General features: G+C 36.7%; 1 protein-coding gene across 1 annotated transcript in view; it reads left to right on the top strand.

The window, feature by feature from the left end:
- Nucleotides 1-260: 260 nt before the first annotated feature.
- The window catches only part of SMYD3 (SET and MYND domain containing 3), a 374,780-nt gene continuing 351,809 nt past the window's right edge, over nt 261-23,231 (top strand). The window contains exons 1-5 of the mRNA XM_026844592.1: nt 261-334; nt 525-588; nt 8,259-8,366; nt 9,405-9,462; nt 14,453-14,589. Of these exons, the coding sequence (XP_026700393.1) occupies nt 261-334; nt 525-588; nt 8,259-8,366; nt 9,405-9,462; nt 14,453-14,589 (441 nt within the window). The remainder of the gene's footprint in view (nt 335-524; nt 589-8,258; nt 8,367-9,404; nt 9,463-14,452; nt 14,590-23,231) is intronic.

Below are 23,231 nucleotides of genomic sequence, written 5' to 3'. Positions count from 1 at the left end.
CCCCCCCCCCCCCCCCTTTATTTTGGTCTTGCTGTCCACCAGCAGAAGTATGAATTTCTGCTGACATTTCAACCTCAGACTCTGTTACAAAGTTAAAATTTGATGGCATGATTGCAGGTTCATAGCAAGGTCTTGCTTAGGACAGATAGTGATGCTTCCTTAAGACAAGACTCAAGATAGATAATAAATAGATGAAGTAGCTGTGTTGACAGCTGTAATTATGATATCTACAAAATCAATCTCCTCAGGGGTATAGCTATATGGGGAAAAAAAAAGCATATTTGATATCTTTACTTTTGATCCAAAGTGGCCCCAGAGGTGATGACACTCATGGGTAAAGGATTGTGAATATAGCTTTGAACATAGCCATGCACAATTTTTTCTTGTGTAAGAGTGCATTTTAGACTACCCTTGTTTTTCAGATACTTTTCTTGCATTGGGATATTTGAAAATTATTAGTTATGTAAGAAGAGTAAATACAAAGTTCTAGTTGTATTTATAACCAATTTTATTTTTCTAAACAGGAATGAACACCTGCACAGATGCTCTCAGTGCAAGGTTGCTAAATACTGTGATACATCTTGTCAGGTAAGATGAAAAATAACAGCTATAAAAGGTTGAAGAAAACAGGCATTTGAATAATTTATTTCCATGCATTTCCATGCATTTTGCATATTGTCATACCTCCACATTGCTATTTCTTATTTGTAGTTATGGACAGAGTTTGTAAGCATGCTGTCTTTTCTTCATCTGAGTATTTTTATAGTTACAAACATAAGATTATAATCAGTGCAACAGACAAAACTAAGCTGAAACTTGTGGTGTTTGGCTGTGCTTGCTTAGAGGGGGAGGATTAAGTCTTCAGCTTTGCTGGCTGTAGACTGAGGGCTCTAAGTCAATTTTATGGTAAACCAATATAAATTTCAAGAGTAATTTTTATCATGGTATATATTCCATTTTTAAAAGATGAAATAAGGGTCAAGAATGTGCAGAGAGAAGAGACAGCCTTGGGCAAAACTGCATCTCTGAGGAGGTTTTCAAGAAGATGAAGCCAGGCTCTTCACTGTGGTGCATGGCAGGGGGACAAGAGGCGACAGGCTTAAATTGTATAGGAAAGGCTTACACGAAATGTGAGGAAAAGCTGTTTCACCCTGAGGACAGCCAAGAGTTGGAACAGGCTGGCCAGGGTGTTTGTGTCAATCTTCATGCTTTGAGGGTTTCAAGACCCCACTGGATAAAGTGCTGAGCTGGGTCTGACCCCAGAGCTGACCCTGCTTTGTAACTAGAGGTCTCTCTAGATGCCTTACAACCTGAATTATCCTGTGATTCTGTCCTATGAAACAGTTCAAACCTAGGGTGTTCAAACCTAAAATTTTAGCTTTTATATTTGACTTGAATTGTCACTTAAGCGTGTGGGCAGAAGTTGGCAGGACTTGGTACTGTCTGGACATGCAAGGGTAAATGACTGGCACCAGGGTAGAGGACCAGCCACCTGAGATTTGAGTCATGAGCATCACCTGACAGAACCCTTGAAGTTTTAAATGATTCTTCTTAGCTTTGCATTGTGATTTCTGGTTTTGTTTTGGTGTGGGTTTTTTTGTTTGTTTTGGTGTTTTTTTTTTTTTTTTTTTTTCCTAAATAGAGAAAAATGAAGAAAACCAAGCAATGGTCAAAACTGACTAGTAGTGATACTCTATTAAATGCATATGAATTTAAATTTTTTAAGTTAAGATCTTGACCTTCAAATAATCTTTTCATATGTCATGTGCTTCTATAAACAATTCTGCTTTACTATAATCTACAGTGTTCTCAACATGCCAGAAACTCTTCCTTTTTGTGATTAAACATATGGAGAGGGAAAGGAGGAAAATATGTCATTTTGATTTATTGTATGGCAAATGTGTGCAATGTACATTAGGTGCTTACTGTAGCATCAGTAATAATGCCACAGGTAGATTTATTATGAGAGATCATAAGGAAAATATGACTGTGAAGAGTACAGAAGACCAGAGTATTTGCAAGTTAAGTTTAAAACAAGTATCTGCCAGGAGAGTCATTGGTAAAGTGTCTGTCGGCAAGTCTGTAATGTGAAATGAGACTCTGCTGATACTGACTTGCACAAGCAAATCTGCAAGGTGTAATGCAGTACCCTGTTCCAACTTTGGTGTAGTAGCAATGGAGGTAGGAAATGGGGCTTCCTCCTTGGGGAAAATAGCGATGTGAATGTGCTTCAAGGATTCACTGTGAATAGCCTGAAGCCATCCTGGGTATCTTTGCTTTGTGCTTCCAGCTGTAGGGTTCGTGTGCTTGAAACCATCCACAGTTGTAGGTATTGATTTCAGTGAGACAGGCTACCGTTGCTAAAAGTAATCTGCACTTAATATGCTGTGTTACATAATATCTTTAACTGTTAATATCAATAAATTAATATTGAATTAATATTACATAATATCCTGTGATGTTAGATAGCAATTGAGAATAACTGAAAAAATAGTATTTTCTAGTCAAACCAGATCATTTATTGGGATTGATGACTCAGGGCAGATGATACAGATAAAAGAGACCAGTCAGATCTGTTTGCTTTTGATCACTGTGCTGTGATCCATATTTCTTTTGATAAGCTAGCTAAACTACTGTGCAGCTCTGGTTTTATAGCAGCTGTTAGCAGAGCTCTCCTTGGCCAAACCAAAGGCTTTGTGCTCTACTTAGCCTCTGTAGCTTTAGTGCAATTCATTAATATGTCCACTTCTAATTGAACTAGTTGTTGAACAAAATAAACAGCAGGGTATTGAATGAAATTGAGGTTTGCACATTTAAAAATGTCAATATTGGCAGAACAGGACTATTTTAGTTTTATAAATATAGATAACTTTGAAATGCAAGTTGTGCAGTTGGATTTACAGTTTACAATTAGTTGCAGAGTGAGTTGATAATTTTTTGATGTGTGTTAAATAATCCTATAATTAAAAACATTTAGGCTTAAAACTGTCAAGTTTTCTGGAGTTTTCTGGTTAAAATAAATGAAATCAGAATTAATGTAAAAATCTGGTTAAAAGATTAATTGGGGTAGCTGAACTATGTTTAGGGTAAAGGTGGACTTTGTGAAGGAAACTTCAGAGTAAATGCAGCAGGGGATTTCTGTGTTAGGATGTACCTAAATGAGCCATTTTTGGTACGTTTTAAAATATCTTGTAAAGATCTTAATTTGATTTGAAATATCAGGTGGTTAAGATAATTTTATTCGAGCTAACCTATAGGAGAAGGAATAGTCTTTTGAAAGATGTTTCCCTTTTTGGAATTTACTGGGAGAACTGTTATACTTTAAGGAGATATATATGGACAGAACCAGAAGTCCTGAACAAACTATAGGGGAATTAGAATTTACAGTTTGTAGAAGGCTTCATAGTGTCAATATTGAAAACTTCAAGTGAGTTGTACCAATTTTTTTTTTTTTTTTTTTTTGAAATGTGGGCCTGGAAGTTATCACAAGAGATCTTTTGGGCTGACCATTTTCAAATGAATTTTGATTTCAGGATCAAGTGTATGTAGACCTTTTGCTTTTAAATGTGTTTTTTTCAGTTGGACCTCATTGATTTTTGCCCCTCTTGGACACTTCTCTGTTGTAGCCCCTTTCCCACTTATTGATGCCTGATTTCCTGGAACTGCCTTCTATCAGTGTTGTGTTGGCTGGGGGTCTCTCCAAATGTAGAGTTACCATGTCTGCAGCTCCTCATAATCACTGCTGTGATCTTCCCTGGCAATATTTATTTATCTGGTACATCTCATAGATTGGGGAGCAGTGATATGTATGATAATCCCCAACAAATGGGAGAGTGATTTTTAGGTGGAATTCAGAATGTGCCATTATCAAACATGATTGAAATGGCTTGATTAAAAAAAAATAAGACATTTGGTAACAAATTGAACAATCCTTTGGAAATTACAAATAATGTCTTTTTACCAAATCAAAAGCTCTTGGAGGAAAAATATCCCACTTTTTTTTTTTTTAATGAGCTTTTGTCTTTAACTTCTTTTCATTAGCATGTTAGTCTGCAGAAAGTGTTTATTTGATTCTGCACAGGAGACAAGGGAAACCTCTGTTTTATAAGCATTGGTTTAGGATCTTTCATAGGATTAGGGAATTTTGGGACACAGGGGTAGCATATGTCTATACAAGAATGGATGCATATTGGCAAAGCATCTCAGCTAAAAATATGCCAGACCCTGCAGGCAGATGTGAGGGGTCTTTGCCCATCCCCTGAGCCAGTAGGAGGTGATCCTGGGCCTCGGTTGTCCAGTGAAACTCAGTGATGCATTGGTGTTTGTGTGGTGTTGGTTTGGGGGGCAGACTCCAGATCTGCCACCAGTAAACAGCTATTTGCTGCACTATCTCCTAATCCATGTGGGCGTTGACCCTTTTCACTTGGGTGAAGCCTGAGGAATTGCACTTGGGGTACATCTAGGTTGAATGAGAGACAGTGTTTTGGGAGAAGATAGAAGGAGGGTTATTCTTTCTAGATTACTATGTGTAGTGAAGGGTGGAGGAGGAGTGCTGGGTACTGCCCTGCACTGTTTACTCATTTTAATTTGCCTCCTTCTGACAGTGTTCATATCTAACAAGGGATAAAAAAATGTGTTGCAGAGTTGGAAGATCTTCCCTGGCAGGGAGGAAGAAGGGTCATACCAGGTGACTGTACCTGTGCACTGTAGCATTTATATTCATGCTGGATATGGGATATAAAAACCTTGACTGAAAGCCAGGTTTAAGAAGACCTCCCATGAAGAACTGTGGGACTTAGTATAAGCCCACCAATAAGTACTGTTAGAGACCGATTTTAAAACTAAGTCTCTCTGGGTCACAAATTTTCATGACTTCATATTGTTATGTAATTTGTGTCCTTTTCTAGTGGTAGTGAGAAGAAATATTGTTGAATTTCATTATAGTTAATGTATTTGGAGCTTTTCCCTTTCTCCCTGGCCAGCTGGGAGGAAGTGAATGGCAGACCCCGTTCCAGTGCTCCTTCTGCAGAGGAGTCAGACTAATTCCTTTCTGGCATTGGTTTAGACCAAAGTGCTGTTTTGCAGAAGTTGTGTGTTTGAACTGTTCTTCTCGCGTGGGAATGCATCTCAAAGAAACGTCACATATGATGCTATGTGCTACTGCATATTTCATCTCATTAGGGCTTTATTGGTTGAGTAAGCTATTAATCATTTTGATGTCACCTCTAGCATGTTTAAAATTCTGTGCAACATTTATGTAGGGAAAAAATTTGACAGATAAAGGTTTGCTCCAAATAACAATTTAAGTGGGATAAAAATATAAATATATTGGCATTACACAGAATGATGTCTAGACATTTAAAAGCATGACCTTGTTTCTTCCAGACAAGAATAATTCTATTTAGCACTAGATACTTAATTTTTATTTGTCAGACAGCATGTGACACTAACTGTATATGGATCAATGCCTTCTTGGTGTAATTTTTTCCCCTTGTAGACTTATGGGTAAAGGAAATGAAATTGCCTGTGTCCCACTGTCATGGTTTAATCTCAGCCAGCAACTAAGCACCACACAACTGCTCACTCACTCCTCCCTCCTCCTAGTGGGATGTGGAGGGGAATCGAAAAACATATAAAGCTTGTAGGTTGAGATAAGAACGGTTTAATAACTAAAATAAATTATAATATCAACAATAATAAAATATAATAATAGTAATTAAAAGGAATATAATAAAAAGGAGAGAAATAAAACCCAAGAAAAGACAAGTGATGCACAATGCAGTTGCTTACCACCCGATGCCTGAGCAGCGAGCCACGCCTCCCTGAGTTTATATACTGAATGTGATGTCCTATTGTATTGAATATCACTTTGCTAATTTGGGTCAGCTGTCGTGGCCATGGTACTTCACAGCTTCTTGCACACCTGCCCACTGGCAGAGCGTGAGAAACTGAAAAATCCTTAACTTGTTGCTAAATAGTGCTTATTCTAACTAAAACATCAGTGTGTTATTAACATTATTCTCACACTAAATGTGAAACATAGCACCTACCAGCTACTAGGAAGAAAATTACCTGTGTCCCAGCTGAAACCAGGAATCCACTGGTTCAGAAAGAAATAAAAAGTCCAATCTATTTATTATTTATTATAAGCTAAAGGGGAAAACAACCCTAAATACAATAGTATAAATGCTGCTGGTGCTAAAACCTAAAACCTAGTTACCTGAAACAATTCCCACACTTAAATGCAGCTTGAGAAAAAATCACACAGTGATAGCCTTTGTAATCTTTGTAACTAGCATGTCCCCATCTACAGGTGTGATGTACACTTTGCACATATCACTGCCATACTCTTTTTTTTTTTTAATTGCTGAACATATAATTTCTTTATATTAGACATTTTATCATTTTCTGTGTGGCAGTTACTTAACAGAAGCTGTTTTTCTGAGTTAGGTTGGGTTTTTTTTTCCCCCTTACTGTGTATCTGTGAGAAAATGTCACCTTCAGAAGCCCTTGGTTATTCTGAGTTGTAGCATTTTTTTTGTTGTGCCCTGTTTTATCAATTTGCTTTTAAAAAGAATTTGAAACAGCTGGATAGTTTCAAACATATACTGTGAATATGTAAATAAAATGTGTAAATATGTACAATGTTTATGAGATGGGTTTGGAATTTTTTGTAAATTATAAACAGAATTTTCAGCTTGTAAAGACAGAAGGAAAAAAAAAAGGAGGATCAGAAAGTGACTGTCTCTTTCAACATGATTATGCTGAAGACCCATTCTTGTTGCCCTTCCAACTGATTTAGGGGGGACAAGGAAGGGGAAAAAAAGAAAAAATGACATTTCAATATATAGCAGCTTTTCCTCACCTTGTCATCCTGTCTTTTCTCTGCTATGGAAGTGTTAGTCTTTGTCTGCTACTCTAATAAAAATGGCATATGAAACAAAAATTGCAGGTTCAGATAGTACATGCAACTAAAATATTTTTTGTTCCATCTTCTGTTTTGGTTACAGTGACCATTCCTGGTCTGAACTGTGAAAATATCATCAGTCCTCCCAGCTGTGGGCATTAATGCCTCATCAGCTCAGGGATCTTTGGGGACAGTTTTTGCAGTGTGGAAAATGTTATTGTTGCTTTAGAGCAGCTGCATTTTGGTGAAGTGGATAGACTCTCAAGGCCTCTGTGGTCTTGATTTTCTGAGTGAACTCTTGCTTAGAGTGTTGTGTATCTTGGTGGAATTAAGATAGTAGAGGACATTTTAGCATCCCTTCTAGTTCTCTCCAACCTTGTGAAGTATGCGGCTCCATCTCTTTATGCCACAATGAAATTAGAATGATAGACCATTTATTTATATAATAAAAATTTGGCTAGATGGAATGGTGATATCTATTTGAACTAAGCTGATGATGCTATTTATAGCATGTTGCATAAAGGCAATGAAAATTATTTGTGTGGCAGGAACATGGGACAAAAAATAAAGGTGTTCTTTCTAGGCTTCTATGCTGTTTTCATTCTATCTTTATATGTTCCTCTTGTGTATTAAAGGTGTCAGATACAGTGTTTGAAAAAGTACAAACTATGTTGTCAGACAGTAGCATGAAGTAGACTGAAGTAAGCTCTGGGCAAGGAACTGGACTGGGAACTTTATATTTCTCTTTGGTTTTCTTAAAGGTAAAGTTAAATTCTGGCAGAGCATAATGGTGATACTGATGTGTCTTGAACCTGCACTGCTGTAGCTCCAGTGTCCATAGTATCACTTACGCAGTTAATTATGTTAGAGGAGGGAATGTTATGTTGGGTTGGTTTGAGTGGATAGCCCAGCCTGTCCCTTTCCACAACACTCATATTATAGCTGCAGTCTTAGACTATACTGGTAAGTCATGCTTGCTTCTGTTTCTTTGACTGTCAGCATCTGAGGTGGTCTGTGTTGGAGGCTGCCAGAGTCAGTGGACATCAGTACCCAAGGAAGGTCCCCTTCCTTGTCATTTGGAGCTGACTTTAGGCTCTGCAGCTGTTCCAGCCTGGCTCAATGGCTGTGATGCTGTTGGGGTTCTGGATCCCCAGGTCCAGCCCATGGCAAGGCTGGGCATGTTTGTTTGTGTGCATATATAAATAACTATTTTATATATATTTTTTATATATATATATATATATATATATATATATGCATGTATGTATATAAACGTAAAATAAAAGGATGTACATTATGTAAAATAACATGCAGTTTTTTCTTTCTCTTCCCTTTTGAAAAATCCTAATAGAAAGAAGCTTGGCTGGACCACAAGCAGGAATGCAGGTGTCTTAAGAGCATCAAGCCTAATTTTCCTCCAGACTCTGTCAGACTTGCTGGCAGGATTGTTTTTAAACTAGTAAGTGACATTATTTTAGATTTATTCAGTGTAGCAGATTCAGATAAGTACTTCTTCACTCTACATTTTTAATGTAATTAAGAGCTAGAAAGCTGAAGTGACTGGGATTGCTGAGAAAAATTGGACTACATATTGCATTACAAGATTACTGATTAATTTGCAGAAATGCTGAAAGGATCAAGAGATACTAAAATGGACATAATTAAACTCAAGGGACCTGTTTATCAACTCTCTTCCTATGACTATGTGGCAGTATTCTAAACTTATTTCTGCCTGGCAGGAAAGTGCAGAGGAACACTGTTTTCTTTGATACTACTGAAGTTACTGGTGCTTTTCCATTAACTTCACTGGGAACCTCATTCAGCCTTATTTGTATGAGCGGTAAGGACAGAAACAGTTATCTAACCCTTCCTTTAATAAGGCACAATGCCATGCTTTCTAAACTGTCTTGGAAGTCCTGGGTGTTTGACATTCCCACAGTTTGATTAATTTATGCGGACTAAATTTTCTGTTAAGTAGCTTATGACTATGTGGTGTTCTAAATCAAAAAGGATTTGCCCGTTTTCTTGCTGACCCTGCCATGATGTTGTTTGTCTTGGATAAAAGTGCATTTGTTGTGGGCTGAGGTGATAATATATGATTTAATAATTTATACATTGTTGGGAAGAATGTGTACATGGTTATTTTTAAAGGGCAAATATGTACCTAGCTATACTGTGCATTAATTATAGTCACAAGAAATCTGAGACTGCTAACCTCATAAACTGCTTTCATTTATAGCGTAAAGTGCCAAAGTAGATTACTAAGGGTAAGCTGCTGAATTTAAAAAAAAAAAAAGGCAGAAAGTGTTATAACACCATGAAGAATTTAGTATTTTTATGATAGTTTACAGAAAGTATGGAATGACCAGATGTATGTTGATGCTGTTAGCCTTACCTAATTATCTTACAGGCATATCACATTGAATAATCAATCTTGTAGAGTGTTTTGAAGATAAAGCATGCTATGTAAGTGCTAATTATCTGTTTTTCTCTACAGCTTAGACAATCAGTATGCCTTTCTGAGAGACTCTACTCTTTTTCCAATCTTCAGTCAAGTAAGTAATTGCGAACCGTATTGCAGGAGATGCTTCCAAGTTCTGCTTTACAGAATGGCCATCTGATTTTCTTGCGGCTTGCCTTCTGAAGGTCTGCTCTGTAGAATAACATAATCAAAGACAAGAATTGCTAAAATCTCTGTGGGGAAGAACAATTTTTTCAGAGATCAAGGGCAAAACGTGTGCTTGTTCAAGCAAAACTTCTACCCGATTTTTTTAGCTTTAATATTTTTTCTCATGTTAATGGTGTACATCTTGCTTGTTCAGTTTTTAATTTACCTGATGTCTGCATTATTACATACGTTGCCAGTATTTTTATATGCATATACAAAAGTACATGTATTTTTACATTGAGGTTTTACTTTTTTAATATTTATGTGCTATTTCATAAAGCTTTAAAATAGTTTCCAGAAAAAGGAAAAAAATCTAAAATATACAAAGGAGATGTGTACATCTTTCTTCTACATGACTATTCAATGGAGGAAAAAGAATAAAATTGCACAGATGTTATTTCATGTTTTCATAAGTTTCAACTGCTTAGGTAGGAAAGGATGCTTATTATAATCTCTCAGCAGAGCTAATGTTGAAAACAAAAACATTTTTTCCAGTTTTTGCGGTAGCTTAAAGGTTAAAGACTTAAGGGAGAAAACACATCTTTAGTTCATTCTTGCATCTTGATTAATGGGACTTTCTAGAGAGTAATGTGAGTATTTTGATTACCTCAATGTTTTTTTTTAGTGTTATTCGGAGCTTTGGCTATAAACCAGCTTAATCTATTGATATAGATAGGTAGAAATAAAAAAATCTAAAGATAAAAAATTACAATAACTAGTATTACATTTTACTTCTGTACATCCTGACATTCTTCTGCCTTCTTTGAAAGTGCAAGGGCAAAAATAAGGCAACAGGTTTAAAGAGATAGAGGGAATGCATTTCAGTAACTTAAAACATCAGGATTTTCAGCCATGAATATTCTCAAATCATGTAACGGACGTTTGTGGGGAATTAGATGAGTAAATTAAAACCAGCATTTTCTGATGCTTCAAATAAAGTTAAAATGATGAAGACTATGGACTTCTATGCTTCATGGCACTATTGGGATCCAGGGGAAAAAAGTTCATTGTGGTGCTCTATTGGACCAATAGCTGAACAGTAGCACATGAGGAATGGAGAAAAGGGAAGAGCTTCCCTTTAAAAATTAGATACTGATTGCTTGTACAGCAACCTTCTCTAGTGTAGGCAGAGATTACTGTATAAGTGGTAATTCCATACAAACTGAGGTTTCTCAGTACCCTCAGATGATGATCTCAGCTTCCCTTAATTTGACTGGAGCCAAGGAGAATAGTGTGATAAGTAGTCTGGAGAGAACCTTGGTATTGAATAAGCCTGAGCTGCAGTCGATAAATGGTACAAAAATCTGTAAAGTGGCCAGAAGCTTCTACTAAAATTCTCATTCTGAAGGAAATGCAGATATGGCTTGTGGTACAGGTGGTATGACTGTCCTCTCACTGATACAGAAACAGCTGATCCATAGCAAGTTAGTTTAGGAGGAGGCAAATCCATATCTACTGTTTCATCTGTATTTACTCTAAGAGCTTTAATAACAATTCCCGTGTAATCTTCCTGACTCCAAAGCTCAAGGTGTTCAGGACTCCTAGACATTAAAGTCGATACTTTACAGAATACAATACAAATGGCTTATGATGCTTGCATAATCTTATGTAAAGGTTTTAGCTAGTGCTTTCCTTTGATGTTTTCACTTCTTCCTTGCTCAAGTGATTGCACGGTCTATGGTTTTGCAGTTAGAATAGTCCAACGTTCTGGGATGGTGTTACAATTTGTAGTAGCTGTGATGCTTTTTACTGCCTCTGTAGCCTCAAAAGCTACTGTTATTTCATAATTTTTTTCCCATTTACTTCACAGTTTACAGATGGTGTTGATAAAGATTTACTTTCCTTGAGTACTTGTTAGAATCCATAGGGAAGTCAGAAAAGTGTTTTCATTAGAAGCCAAAGTATATAGGGGAAAAGATTTCATTGGAAGGAATCATATGAACTAGAAATACAGGTTGTGATCTTCTGAAGCAAAAAAAACTTCTCAGGAAGCATCTGTTACAATAGAAGATAGTGTTGAAACGCTAGTCAGAAATATGACAGAACTGTAATTGATACTCCTTTTGTCTTTCAGTTATTTTTTTTCTGGAAAACTAAAATATTTGAAAATTTCCTATTGTCTCTGCTGTCTCAGTCTTCATTACACTTTTTGGTGTTACTTTACACAGTTGGGTGATTTTCAGTGTGGGTGACATATAGACTGAATAAATACATAAAAAGTTTTATACACTTATCAAATAATTATCTGATAAAGTATGTAATACATATACTTTAAAAAACACAAACATAGAGGCATTTAGGCCTTTGTAAAGCTCTGTGCCCAGCTCCATAGTTCCTTCAAATTCATTGTGTCACCTGGAACTCAGATTAAGTAGGAGGGGTGTCTGTGTGTATTGTTACTTTTGCTGGTTCTCATTTATAAGACAATTACTTCCTTACATGGTTCTACAGGGTAGCTATCTGTTATGAACATTCAGAAATCAGCTTTGCTGATTGCTGGGATCAATAGCTCTGGTGTCCTGGACAGATTACAATGTGGAGAACTACATTCTGCTCCTGTGTCTGTCATTTCTCCTTGAAGTTCCATTTGGATTTGGTATTCTTATTCTCATTTGTCCTAAACTGCAGTGTCTGTTTATACTGTGCTGCTTACATGATTTTTGTTACCCATTCTAGAGGTGTTTTATTTGCTAATAGGGAAGCAAATCATGCCTTTCTCTCTTTGTCACAATACATTTTTGCAATGTACTTCAGGTAGTTTAAGATGAACGACATCATGTATTGAAAATTATATTTAAAGGAAAAATCATGTTTAGTTTCAAAGGAATATTATCTATGAAATGCAAATGTATGTTTATGATAAAAAAGATTTTTAAACTTGAGTTTTCCAGTCATCTAAAAGTTTGCTGCTTTTCTTGAAGACACAGTCCTAATAGATATGATATTTTTCTATACCAGAGATTTCCTTACATTGCGAAGAGCACACGTCTGGATTTCTAACATGTACATTCATTCAGGCTTGCAATGTCACACTAAGATGTCCACGCTGTTAAGATGCACGTGGGTAGAACTGTGGGTAGCTATAAAAAGGCAAATACTTTGTTAGACAGGTTTTGTGCCGAGTATGGAGGGGCATGTCTCAGCATTCCTAGTACTAACTAGTTTGAACTTTATGAGGAGCTGGATCTGATTGCTCTGGGAGAGCATGTCTCTCCTTTCCTAACCCTAGTAGGGACAGAGACCACCTTTAAGATTCCTCTGAAGTCACTGCTTGCTCAGTACATTGCAGAGTCACCCCCGGCATGGCTTGTAGATGGCATTTCAGCAGCAACAACTGACCATTAGCATAAGAGCAGATCTTTGAAAGCGTTTCTTTATGCTGAAATGAACAAAATATACAATAGATAACAGATGCTTCTTGAACTCTCTATGTAGCATGAAGAGGGGCACATTTGCCATAATATGGTGTACTTGTAGGGTTTCATCATTCGGTTAAGCAGGGTGACACCAGAGGAAGTCTAAACAGAACGAAAGAATTTGGAAATAAGGAAACCCATAGCAGACTAGAAGCAAATTGTAGCTGGTTCCACTGGAAAACTTCTGGTTGATAGCTGTCCATAGGTACTGGCCATTTTAGTAAGCCAGTATTTAGTGCTCCGCCAGAATTAGTTCATAGATTATAAAAGCAGCTCACTTGTGTGGTGTTGTGTGAAATTTGAATTCTGCGATAGCCAATTTACAACCTACTAAATAGCCAGTGCCTTCAAGCAGAGGGATGCTGGGTGAGACAGAGCACAGAAGTCCAAACATTGTCCACACTAGACAGCTGTTTAACCAAACCCAGTAGTATTTGATTTAATTGCACCTTCTTAAGTCAGTGACTATGAGTTAGCTTTAAAGAGGAACACAGATCTTGAATTGTCCTTCCAGGAGGCCAACAATCTTGCATCTAAAGTACAGAGAAGAACCTTTCTTGGTAAAAGGTTATTTTCGTTCTCATTAAGGATAGATGTTTAAAATAAAATAACAATTCATCATTATGCAGAGATGAAATTGATTCATAGTGAGTAATAATCCTCTTTGCCTGTTGTTATAGACTGATGCTTGAATCTGTTCATTTTCACATTCTCCATTTAGGCCTTATTCATTTTGTGCTAACCAGCACGAAAAATGTGAAGCAGGTAAAGGCACTCAACTTACTAGGGTAGCTGAGTTTCACTTTCCATGTTATCAGTGACATGATGCATGCATGATCACTTCATTAGAAAATGAGGCACTATGTTTTTTTTTTCTGCTTCAACATTCCTATCCATAAAATGTGATTAATGTTGTTTTAGTATTTAATAAAGTGGTGTTTGCTTAATATTCTTCCATATCCATTCCATTTACCAGTGCTGTGTACAAAAATACCTGTGTCTAAAACACATTTCCTTTTGATCTGCTGACACAAAGTGTTTCTGACACAGCTATGGATATCACAGTATAAAAATATGCACTGCAACAAGGAGGAAGGTACTGCTGCATAAACTTTCAAGCACTTATTTAATGTTACAAATCCAGATGCCTGATTTTTGTATGTAATGTCTTACATCTGCTTACACATGTGCTTTATTTGTTGGCTTTTGATCTTTAACTCACCATTGTATTCATATGATTTGATGGCAGCAACCTGATAAACTTTTCTGTGTGTTGATAGGTAGCTGCCACAAAAAATGACAAATGTGCACTCTCTGTCAAAATTGCCCTCTGTCAAGATTAATTCTGGGTCTGGAAATGTCTAGACTGTATGGCTGCCATTTGACATTTTCAAAATGTTGGCGAAAGGTTCTGTTTACAACATGATATACCTTTTTTTTTTATTTTTTTTTCCCCTTAAGATATTGAACAGTTAAGTGAAGAAATGAAAGATGGCCTCAGGCACCTTGCACAGACTTTGCAGCTGTATTTGAAAACAGAGATCCAGGATGCATCTCACTTGCCACCTGCAATTGACTTTTTTCAGATCTTCACAAAAGTAAGTGTTAAAATGTGATTGCTTGACAACTCTTAAATTATCCTTTCTTTATGTTCTTGATTTATTTTTGAGTGGGAGTTCAGTAGATGCATCCAGAATGTGATATATGACAAAGTGAAACCAAACTCTTTATTTTTTTCTATTCAGTTAGTATTTAAGTGGAAGTATAGCTATTATATAATTGTAACATTTCAAAATTAAAGCAGCAGCCAGAGGATAATTTTTCTTTTCCTTTTTAAAATTATCATGTTAAAGCTCTTGGGGAAAAAGATCACAATGTTGCATTAAAAACCAAAAAAAATTCAAGAACAACTGAGTCAACCTTAATAATTTTCACACGGTAATGAAAAGCATATATCATCACTCTTCAGCCTAGAATTTTTCTGCAAAGTGCAGTATCTTATATTTGCAGATATACTCCCATTTTGTTTTGGCATTTAGTAGTATGTGCTAATGGGTATTCTTGACAGTACTGTATTCCACAAACTGCTTTCTCAGGGGCCATGTGGATTATAAAAGGCTACATGTAAAGTACTTTAATTTGCAACATGTGTAAAAAGTTTGTTGTGTTATTAACTATTGTTCCATTTTGCTGTACATATTTTATTGCTTTTCAGAAATTTAATTTGAACAATGCTAGCAGAAGTATTTCATATGGACAATACTCATAGTTTTAACTTGATTTAATTTTTTTGATTTCTAAAGGATTGATAAATTCTACCATAAGATTTATCTTGTCATGCATGTTTTAGTTGTTTTAATAAGCATTTTCTTATGAAGTCAAACTCTGAGATGTTTTTCTTCTGATATAAATAAAAGGAAGAGCCTCTTGTAAAGAAATTAAAAATGCAATATGCAATTTTTAACTTTTTTTTTAAATAATCTCTTAGCACAACTGTGGAATCTGTTTTGCTGCGGACAGAAGGAGTAGGAGTAATATAATCAACTGTGTTCTTTTCCTGGATTTTTTTAAATCGGTGATTAGATTGCTATGATGGAAAGTTGCCATTTTCCCTGAAAAACCATGCAGGCTGAAATGCACCCAGTCAAAAGGGCTCACAGATGAAAACCTTATGCACTACTTAGTCTCCACTCAAACTTTTACTGTCTTGTATTGGCACTCTGGTTTGGCCTGAACTTGGTCAGATGCATTTCACATGAAATATGCATATTGTGGAATCTGTCTTAGAGAATTTGTACAGCTGAAGATAAGGCTGAGTATCAGATGATGATCACTGCCTAACCAGTTTGAACTGAGTCACAGCTTGTAAGAAACTCTTTACAAATGTTGTTGCTTTCTATGTAACAATAAACTCAAAGTGGAGGATGGCCATGGTGGCTTTACAGGAGCAGTGTGATGGTTGCTCAATATATTGGAGCACTGGTGAAGAAAATAAGGAAGCTTTTTAATTTTTTTTTTGTGTACACACATGCACAAGCATCTGCACATATGTCCATCTCCTTTTCCTTCCCATGTATTTTACCAAGGTGATGCAAGGTGGGCATCAAGGGCAGACTAAAAGTCAAGACTCCCCAGCTCCACATCTTGTTAAATGGAGAGCTAGGAATGCCCTGGTTAACAACAACATCTTCCCACTATAGTTTTGCTATCACAAAGATATTTTTAACAGTGTTTCTTTATGTGACTGTGAATTTGTCCCTATCCCATTGAATGTACTACATAGTACCAAGTTTTTAAGTTGTTGTTGCCTTTTTTTTTTTTTTTTTTTTTTTTTCCCTTCTGGAAATACAGAGACTCCTAGACCATTAAAGTCAGTCACATTTCCTTCTTTTGCTCGTTTTGCTGAGTCTGTGTGATAGTCTACCCTAGGAAAATGGAGAGCAAATGACATACACCTATCATGGGTATGGATACTTCATATCACTAATAAAATGAATTGACAGAAGGGGCAGAGGAATTTGACTGAACAGCTGAGTTGGTTGGGAGAAAGGAACTGTTGACTAAATATACCCATATGCTTTACATGTGAGTAAAATCAGCATCTTGTTCAGAGTTCTGTCAAGCACAATGCTTTTTTGAAAGCTCTATTGTCACTCTAATTTTCCATGTGGCAGTTTATAGCCTTCCCAGTTTGACTGTCAGATGAGTAAGTTATGAATCGCAGAATCACAAAATCAACTAGGTTGGAAACAGTTGGACTAACTATTCCAAATGTTAACCTAACACTGACAGTTCCCAACTACACCATATCCCTCAGCGCTATGTCAACCCAACTCTTAAACACCTCCAGGGATGGGGACTCCACTCCACCACCTCCCTGAGCAGCCCATTCCAACACCTAACAACCCATTCTGTAAAGAAGTACTTCCCAATATCTAGTCTAAACCTTCCCTGGTGCAACTTGAGGCCATTCTCTCTTGTTCTGTCTGTTATTACTTGGTTAAAGAGGCTCATCCCCAGCTCTCTGCAACCTCCTTTCAGGTAGCTGTAGAGGGCGATGAGGTCTCCTCTCAGCATCCTCTAGACTAAACACCCCCAGTTCCCTTAGCTGCTCCTTGTACGACATGGCATTATAATAAAATATGATTTTAATATGCCCTCATCCCTAGTGAGGTAGCACCAGGCACTTTCTGCCACTCCCACAGAATGATAAGCTGAACGTCAGTGCAAAAAGCACTGTTGTGGTTGTTTATTTTCCTTAAACTGAATAGGGATGCTTGTTCCCAGCAGGTAAAATTTAAGGCTTTGGAACTGTAAAGGCTCTGATAAAAGACTTATGTGGTCTCTTCTCTATAGTGTAACTCTAAAAAAAGACCATCTGTGATGATTCTCTGTGTGGTCATAGAATAAAGAAATACTGCAGATACATGACTTCAAGATGTAATCTTGTTTTCCCAACCTCTTCCAAAATTCCTTTCAAGTTCAGTGGGTGCTTATTCTAACATTGGACTTTTTGGATCAGTTCTTTAATTGCATACCACAATAAGATCCAGTCAGAGGTCATTTTTTATTCCGTTTGATGCTGGATCCTCAAGAAGGAAAATAAGCAGACATCCAGACAAAAGAGAAAAACGTTCCTGCAGTGAGATGACTAAATTCCAGAGAGTTCTTGGAAAATCTCCAACCTCATTTAGGTCAAAAGAGCTTCTCAGAAGCTCTTTTAAACAGTCCTCCTTCTCTGCTGGACACTACTCTTGTCTTTGTGAAAATTAATTATAGCTTTTTCCACTTGCTTGTGATGGTTAATGGGCAGAGAGTCTCCTTGAATGCAAACTTGTGGAAACTTCCAATCAAAAATCAAAGAAAGTTTTGCCATTTCTTTCCAAGGGAACAGAATTTCACCCCAGTATATTTCTAGTTTGCGTAAGGCCTGTGGAAAATATCAGCCATGTTGGATGGGGAGGTGTTTCAGAAGGGTAATGTACCTTCCTTTTTGACAATGTTGCCCTGTACTTACACAGTTTGCTTTTGTATCAACCATTCTTTGAGCAGGAGTTGTTTTTTTTCCATTCTTGCTATCTGATCACTCTTCGGAAGCTCCAGTTTATTTAACATGCCATTTATCAAGGTTGTGACTGTTTTTAAATTTGGATTCTCAGTATTAAACAGAATTATCTGCAGCTAATTACATGATAAGGCTTTAACTCCACTGAGACGTTTTCTAATGTCAAGATAAATTTTTGACACCATGGTTTTATGGTTAATGATGTTTCCATAACCTTGAGATAAAATCAGTCCTTGGTTTTTATTCTTCAGTTTTTACTTGCATATGTGAGAAGGTGGCCTGGAATCCTGTGAGACATTTAATGGGTGTGGGATAAATAATTACAATTTTTTTGTATACCTTTATGGTTCTTTTCATAATAGCAAACAGAACCATGCAAACTACTTAAGACATTGAATGAAACCTGTACCTACCATGTTAACTGTATAACTGAGTGACTCCACTGACTGGGTTCAGGCCCAAGATGAATCTTTTTTTTTTTTTTTTAAGACCAAATACAGACTTGATGTCTTACATAGAATTGCAACTACTCATTCTATGTCATTGTCTTTTCTGAGCATCTTGAAATTGTCTGAAAACTTTTTTTTTTTTCAATTAACAAAAAAAAAGCAATTCTGATGTTAGATAAAATGGTAACTGTTTGAAAGATCTCCTGACTTCAGATCCTCACATTTATAAAAATAGTAAGAAATATGCAACCTCTGTCATTAAATAACAGCAAGGTAAAATCCAGTGGCAGTTAATTAACTATAACATGACAGAGTTCTATAGCAGTTTAGTAATCTTAAAACAGAATTTTGTTGGAAAAGAAAGGGTTTCTAAATGGTGTCTTGATGAAACTGTTGATAACAAACTTTTGGGAGAGGGATGGTGGATTGAAGATTCCTGTCACCCCCAGAGAGCAGAGATGATAATTTACTCCTGAAATATAAATCTCTCTAATTTTTCTGTTGTGCAAAATTTCACTTTCTGGACAGTATCTTAACTGCACATAGGGTGATGGGGATTAGAGAGAATTTTTGTCTTTCTGAAAGTTTTAATCTTTCCTGCAGTTCCAACCTTGTCACTTTTCTACTTTGAAAGTAGACATGCTCCTTTCCTTCAGTTCACTGGAGAGATCCCACCTGTATATGTAAGCTGAATATGCCTCTTTTATGCAGGTGATGTCCTGCCCACGACCCTTTTCTCACGTGCTGTCCTACTCTTTCCAGGTCAGTTTAGAATTGACAAAGATCAATGACAGTAGAAACAGGTCTAAGTAATTGCAGAGCTATAAGTTTAGTATAGAATGAAAAAGAAAGTCAGTATCCATATACACTGGAAACATATGTGCATCTTTTCTATATCAGACTATTTTTTTTCTACCTCATATTTTTGAGGTTTGTGAAGTTGTAATGAAAGTGGAGATAGAAATTTGATTCTGTATGCTAGTCTCTGTGTACCCACAGGCAGTTTTAACAGAAAGTCTGGTTGTCTGTTTAGGCTGTTGGTATAGCTGATTTTATTTTTCACTTAAGAAGAAATGATGAGGCTACTGTAAAGTGCAGAGGTACATCCCTCAAGAGACAAAGTGCCCTGGTCTCTTTAAAATATTTTGTTTATTCCTTCAATTGAAGATTAAAAATATTTTACTTGTTCTAAGTTTTCAGTACTTACCTTTTATTTTACTCAGTGCTTTGAAAGAGTTTCTGTTCAACATAAAGGGTATTAGCACCATTAAAAAAACCCCCATCATCTTAAAGGGGGTTTGGTATGTATCTGCATAGGCAAAAGAGAACTGGGAGTTGAGCAGTGTCCCTTGGCCTTTGTAAAGTCTGAATACTAAATTATAGAAATTTATTTGGGTATCTTTTTAAATACAAGTTGAAGGAAATAGTCTCACTTAATAATATGACTGGAAAAAGTACGTTTAATCTTCATATTGCTTCCTCAGATATTATAGGCATCAGGTAGCATATGTTTTCTGAGAAGACCTATGAAGACAAGATACATCTGCTTGGTCAAGATACTCTTTAGCAGCACTTTCAATAGGTTACTTTTAGGATTCATTAGTTAACTTAGTAATCCATGTTAGCAGGGGAATGAAAGTGATTTGTATCAAAAAATCCAAAAGAAATATTGGGATAAAGTTAAGAGTAAAGTTATGAGCAAGTTAATAGTTTTTAAAAGTATACAGGTGAAGGCTACTTGCTGATGAGAGGTTTGCTAATCTAATTAACTCTGGATGCACTTGTTTGATTTCCCTATGATTAGGAGGCCACAAAGTCCTTTTTCTGGAGTTGACAAAAGTAAGTGCATGTTTATCAATTACTGCTCTTTGTGTAATTCAGATCTAATGTATGTTGCTACCCTGTCTCATGCAAACTTGTGTGCTTATGTTAAATTGAAGACCAGGCCATTACTGACAAATTCATTTTTAGTCATGGCCCAAGACAACCTTTCCATTTTGATAATATATTTTTCTTACAATTTCCAAAGTCTTGTAATTTCTAGAAATCAGTGGTTAAGGCTAGAGGCTCAACATACAATTGTGTTTGTCAATCTTCTTGACTCTTTTATTTTAGAGTTGGAAGGCTATGTTTCTGCTCATCAAACTATATCAGAACCTTTTTCGTTGTTGCCATCTTTAAGGCTATTACATGAGATTTCTGATTATCTTTTTATCTGAAGTGCTATTGATTTAGTATTTCTGTTGGTAAAGTTTTGTTTGGTGGGAATAGGGACATGGTGTGTCCTAAATTGTATTCTGTCTGTGTAGTTTCAAGCCATTGAAATGTTTACACTTAAGAACTGTTAAAAACTGACTTGTGATCATCACAAATATTGTGCTCAGTTATTGCCTAAATAATTTCAGGAGAATTTTTCTGTGCTCTTTTTTCCAGTATATTTCATAGGAGCATAACAGAACTCATGCTGGTAGACCTTCATATTTGTTTTCAGAGGACATGAATGATTACTTTCCTAACATTTATTGTAGTTTCTGAGGAGCTGCCTTGTCTATTTAGAAGGGGATAAGCTAAGGTCAGACTCTGCTTTTGCAGTATATAAACCCAAAGGAAATGGGAAAAGCTAAATGTATTAGGAGAAGACAAAGCACTGGTTCATGCAGCATAGCAAACAGCCAATATTTTTTTGAATATTGGATTTTACTGTTTACATACTTTGACTTCAGCATTTTAAACTCACTGTTTTTGTGAGGATCCAGTTACAGACACTAGAAAGATTCAGGTGCCCACACATGCTTCCTGCCAAAATGGCTCCCCTTGGTTTGTTAGACAGCCTTGCAGAAGCCTGGATGAGCCAATGTCAGCTAACGGGCGGAGCTGTTTGACCCCTGGAGTTGAGTACAGCACTAGAAAAAGTCCGTGATGCAGACTAATTTCTGGCTTAACTTTCATTCTGCATCTTAGATTTTGAGGAAGGGTGATATTCCATACGTACAGTGAGGGGAAAAGAGTCAGGAGGTTGATTTGTAGTGAGAAAAGGTAGGGAAGGCCTTGGGGCTGTTTAACAATTCATTGACTTGGTCTGGGATCACAGGGTTGTTCTCCTGCCAATTCTGCTACTTTTGAAAGAGTAGGAGTAAGTAGAAAATCTGAAGTTGACCTTTTTTTCATTTACCTCTGCCTATGGTTTTGGCTTCTTTATTAAATGGCAATAATGCTTTTCATTTGCAGAGTGCTTCCGATAAGGATCAAGAAGAAGTTGAAGATGATGTAGCAATGATTCTTTATAGTTTTCTTGTGTGGCAGACTAGTATTATATTATAGACTAAAATGATGGTTAATAGAGAATGGTCATAGAGCTGTCTTTTTGTAAGAGGTCTATAGGGCAATCAGAACTAAATCGTACCTCTCCTGCTGCACAGTGTAGTAGTAACACTCTGCTGCTTGTTGCCACAGTGTAGCAATGAGTAAGTGTAAAGAAAATTGGAATAGGAACAGTTGTGAATAAGAACCTACATCTTAGGTTGTATCTTTTTAGTTTTGTAGAAATAGTTCTATACTGCTGCTAAGTTTCTCACTATGTTTGGTTAACTATGAGCTCTCTTAAAGTCAGGATTTCAAGGACATGACAACTGCTGTCCATCAGCTTTGGAGACAGTGGTACAAATAGAAGTAAAAGAAAAAATAGTAAAACTTCTGATGGGAAGGAATGTTGCAGCAGTACTCTAGAATGAGGGTGGTAAACAGTCTGAGAAGACTCCTCTCTCTATTTCACCAAATGAAAGTTGCATCTTTCCAGGAAGTTATTTTTGTCTTACGTGATTTTTGAGGTTTTGTTATTTCCTGTTATTTCCCCACTGAATTATAATTTGGGGACATAATTTTCCATAGCAATTATCTTAATTTTTAGTCACAATAGTTACCTTCAGGAGCAATAGGATATTGCACCAGACCATGAAACAAGGCTTTAAAAATCAGCTAGGATGGTTAGAGCAGTGGGGTTACAATTAAAATACAAGCTTTTGCTAACAAAGCTTGGTGCATTGAAAGTAAGACTAAAGACTACAATTCTTCAAACTAAGCTTATGGTATAATTCAGGTCCCATCATTTAGTTGTGTGCGTCATCTGTTTTACAAACTGCCTGTAGTATAACAAACACCAGGTGCAGAAAACAAGGTAGAAGAGTTCTAAAAGGAGGAGTGGTTGAGAAGAATTTGTAATAATTTGGTTGTGTGTAGTAGGAAAAAAAGCCTTTCTCTTGGACGATAGGGGATAGGGAAGAGGAAAGACTGTTTTTTTTAAGGAGGTTAATTCAGCCCTGACTGAAAAGCATATGCTTCTAGAAAAGTTACTGCCTTGAGTGGTCCCAGGTGGGTGGGGGCAGGGAGGAAGGTATGGTTGGTTTTTTTTTTTGTTCAGTTGACACTTTTTCTGTCATACTGAATTGGAAGTAATAAGACAGGAAAGAGTCTGGAGAAATAAATGGCAGGGTAGTGTATTTTGCAACTCTCACTTTCCCCCCCTCCGCTCTGATTTAGGTCTAAAGCTGTGATAGTACTGTGCAGAACTGAAAAGGATCCACGTGGCCAGGGACTTAATTACCATTACTTTGCCTAATGCTGCTCAGATCATGTCCACAAAACACAGTGCTTAAAAACCAAATGGTCCCTGACATGTGATATACATCAGTCTCTTTTCTGGCACCCTTTTGGAAGTGGACTGGCAACA

Source organism: Athene cunicularia (assembly GCF_003259725.1).
Source record: "Athene cunicularia isolate RWA chromosome 3 unlocalized genomic scaffold, athCun1 chr3_part1, whole genome shotgun sequence".
NCBI lineage: Eukaryota > Metazoa > Chordata > Aves > Strigiformes > Strigidae > Athene > Athene cunicularia.
The sequence above is the reverse complement of the archived record's forward strand: the minus strand, read 5'-3'. Positions and strand labels throughout refer to the sequence as shown.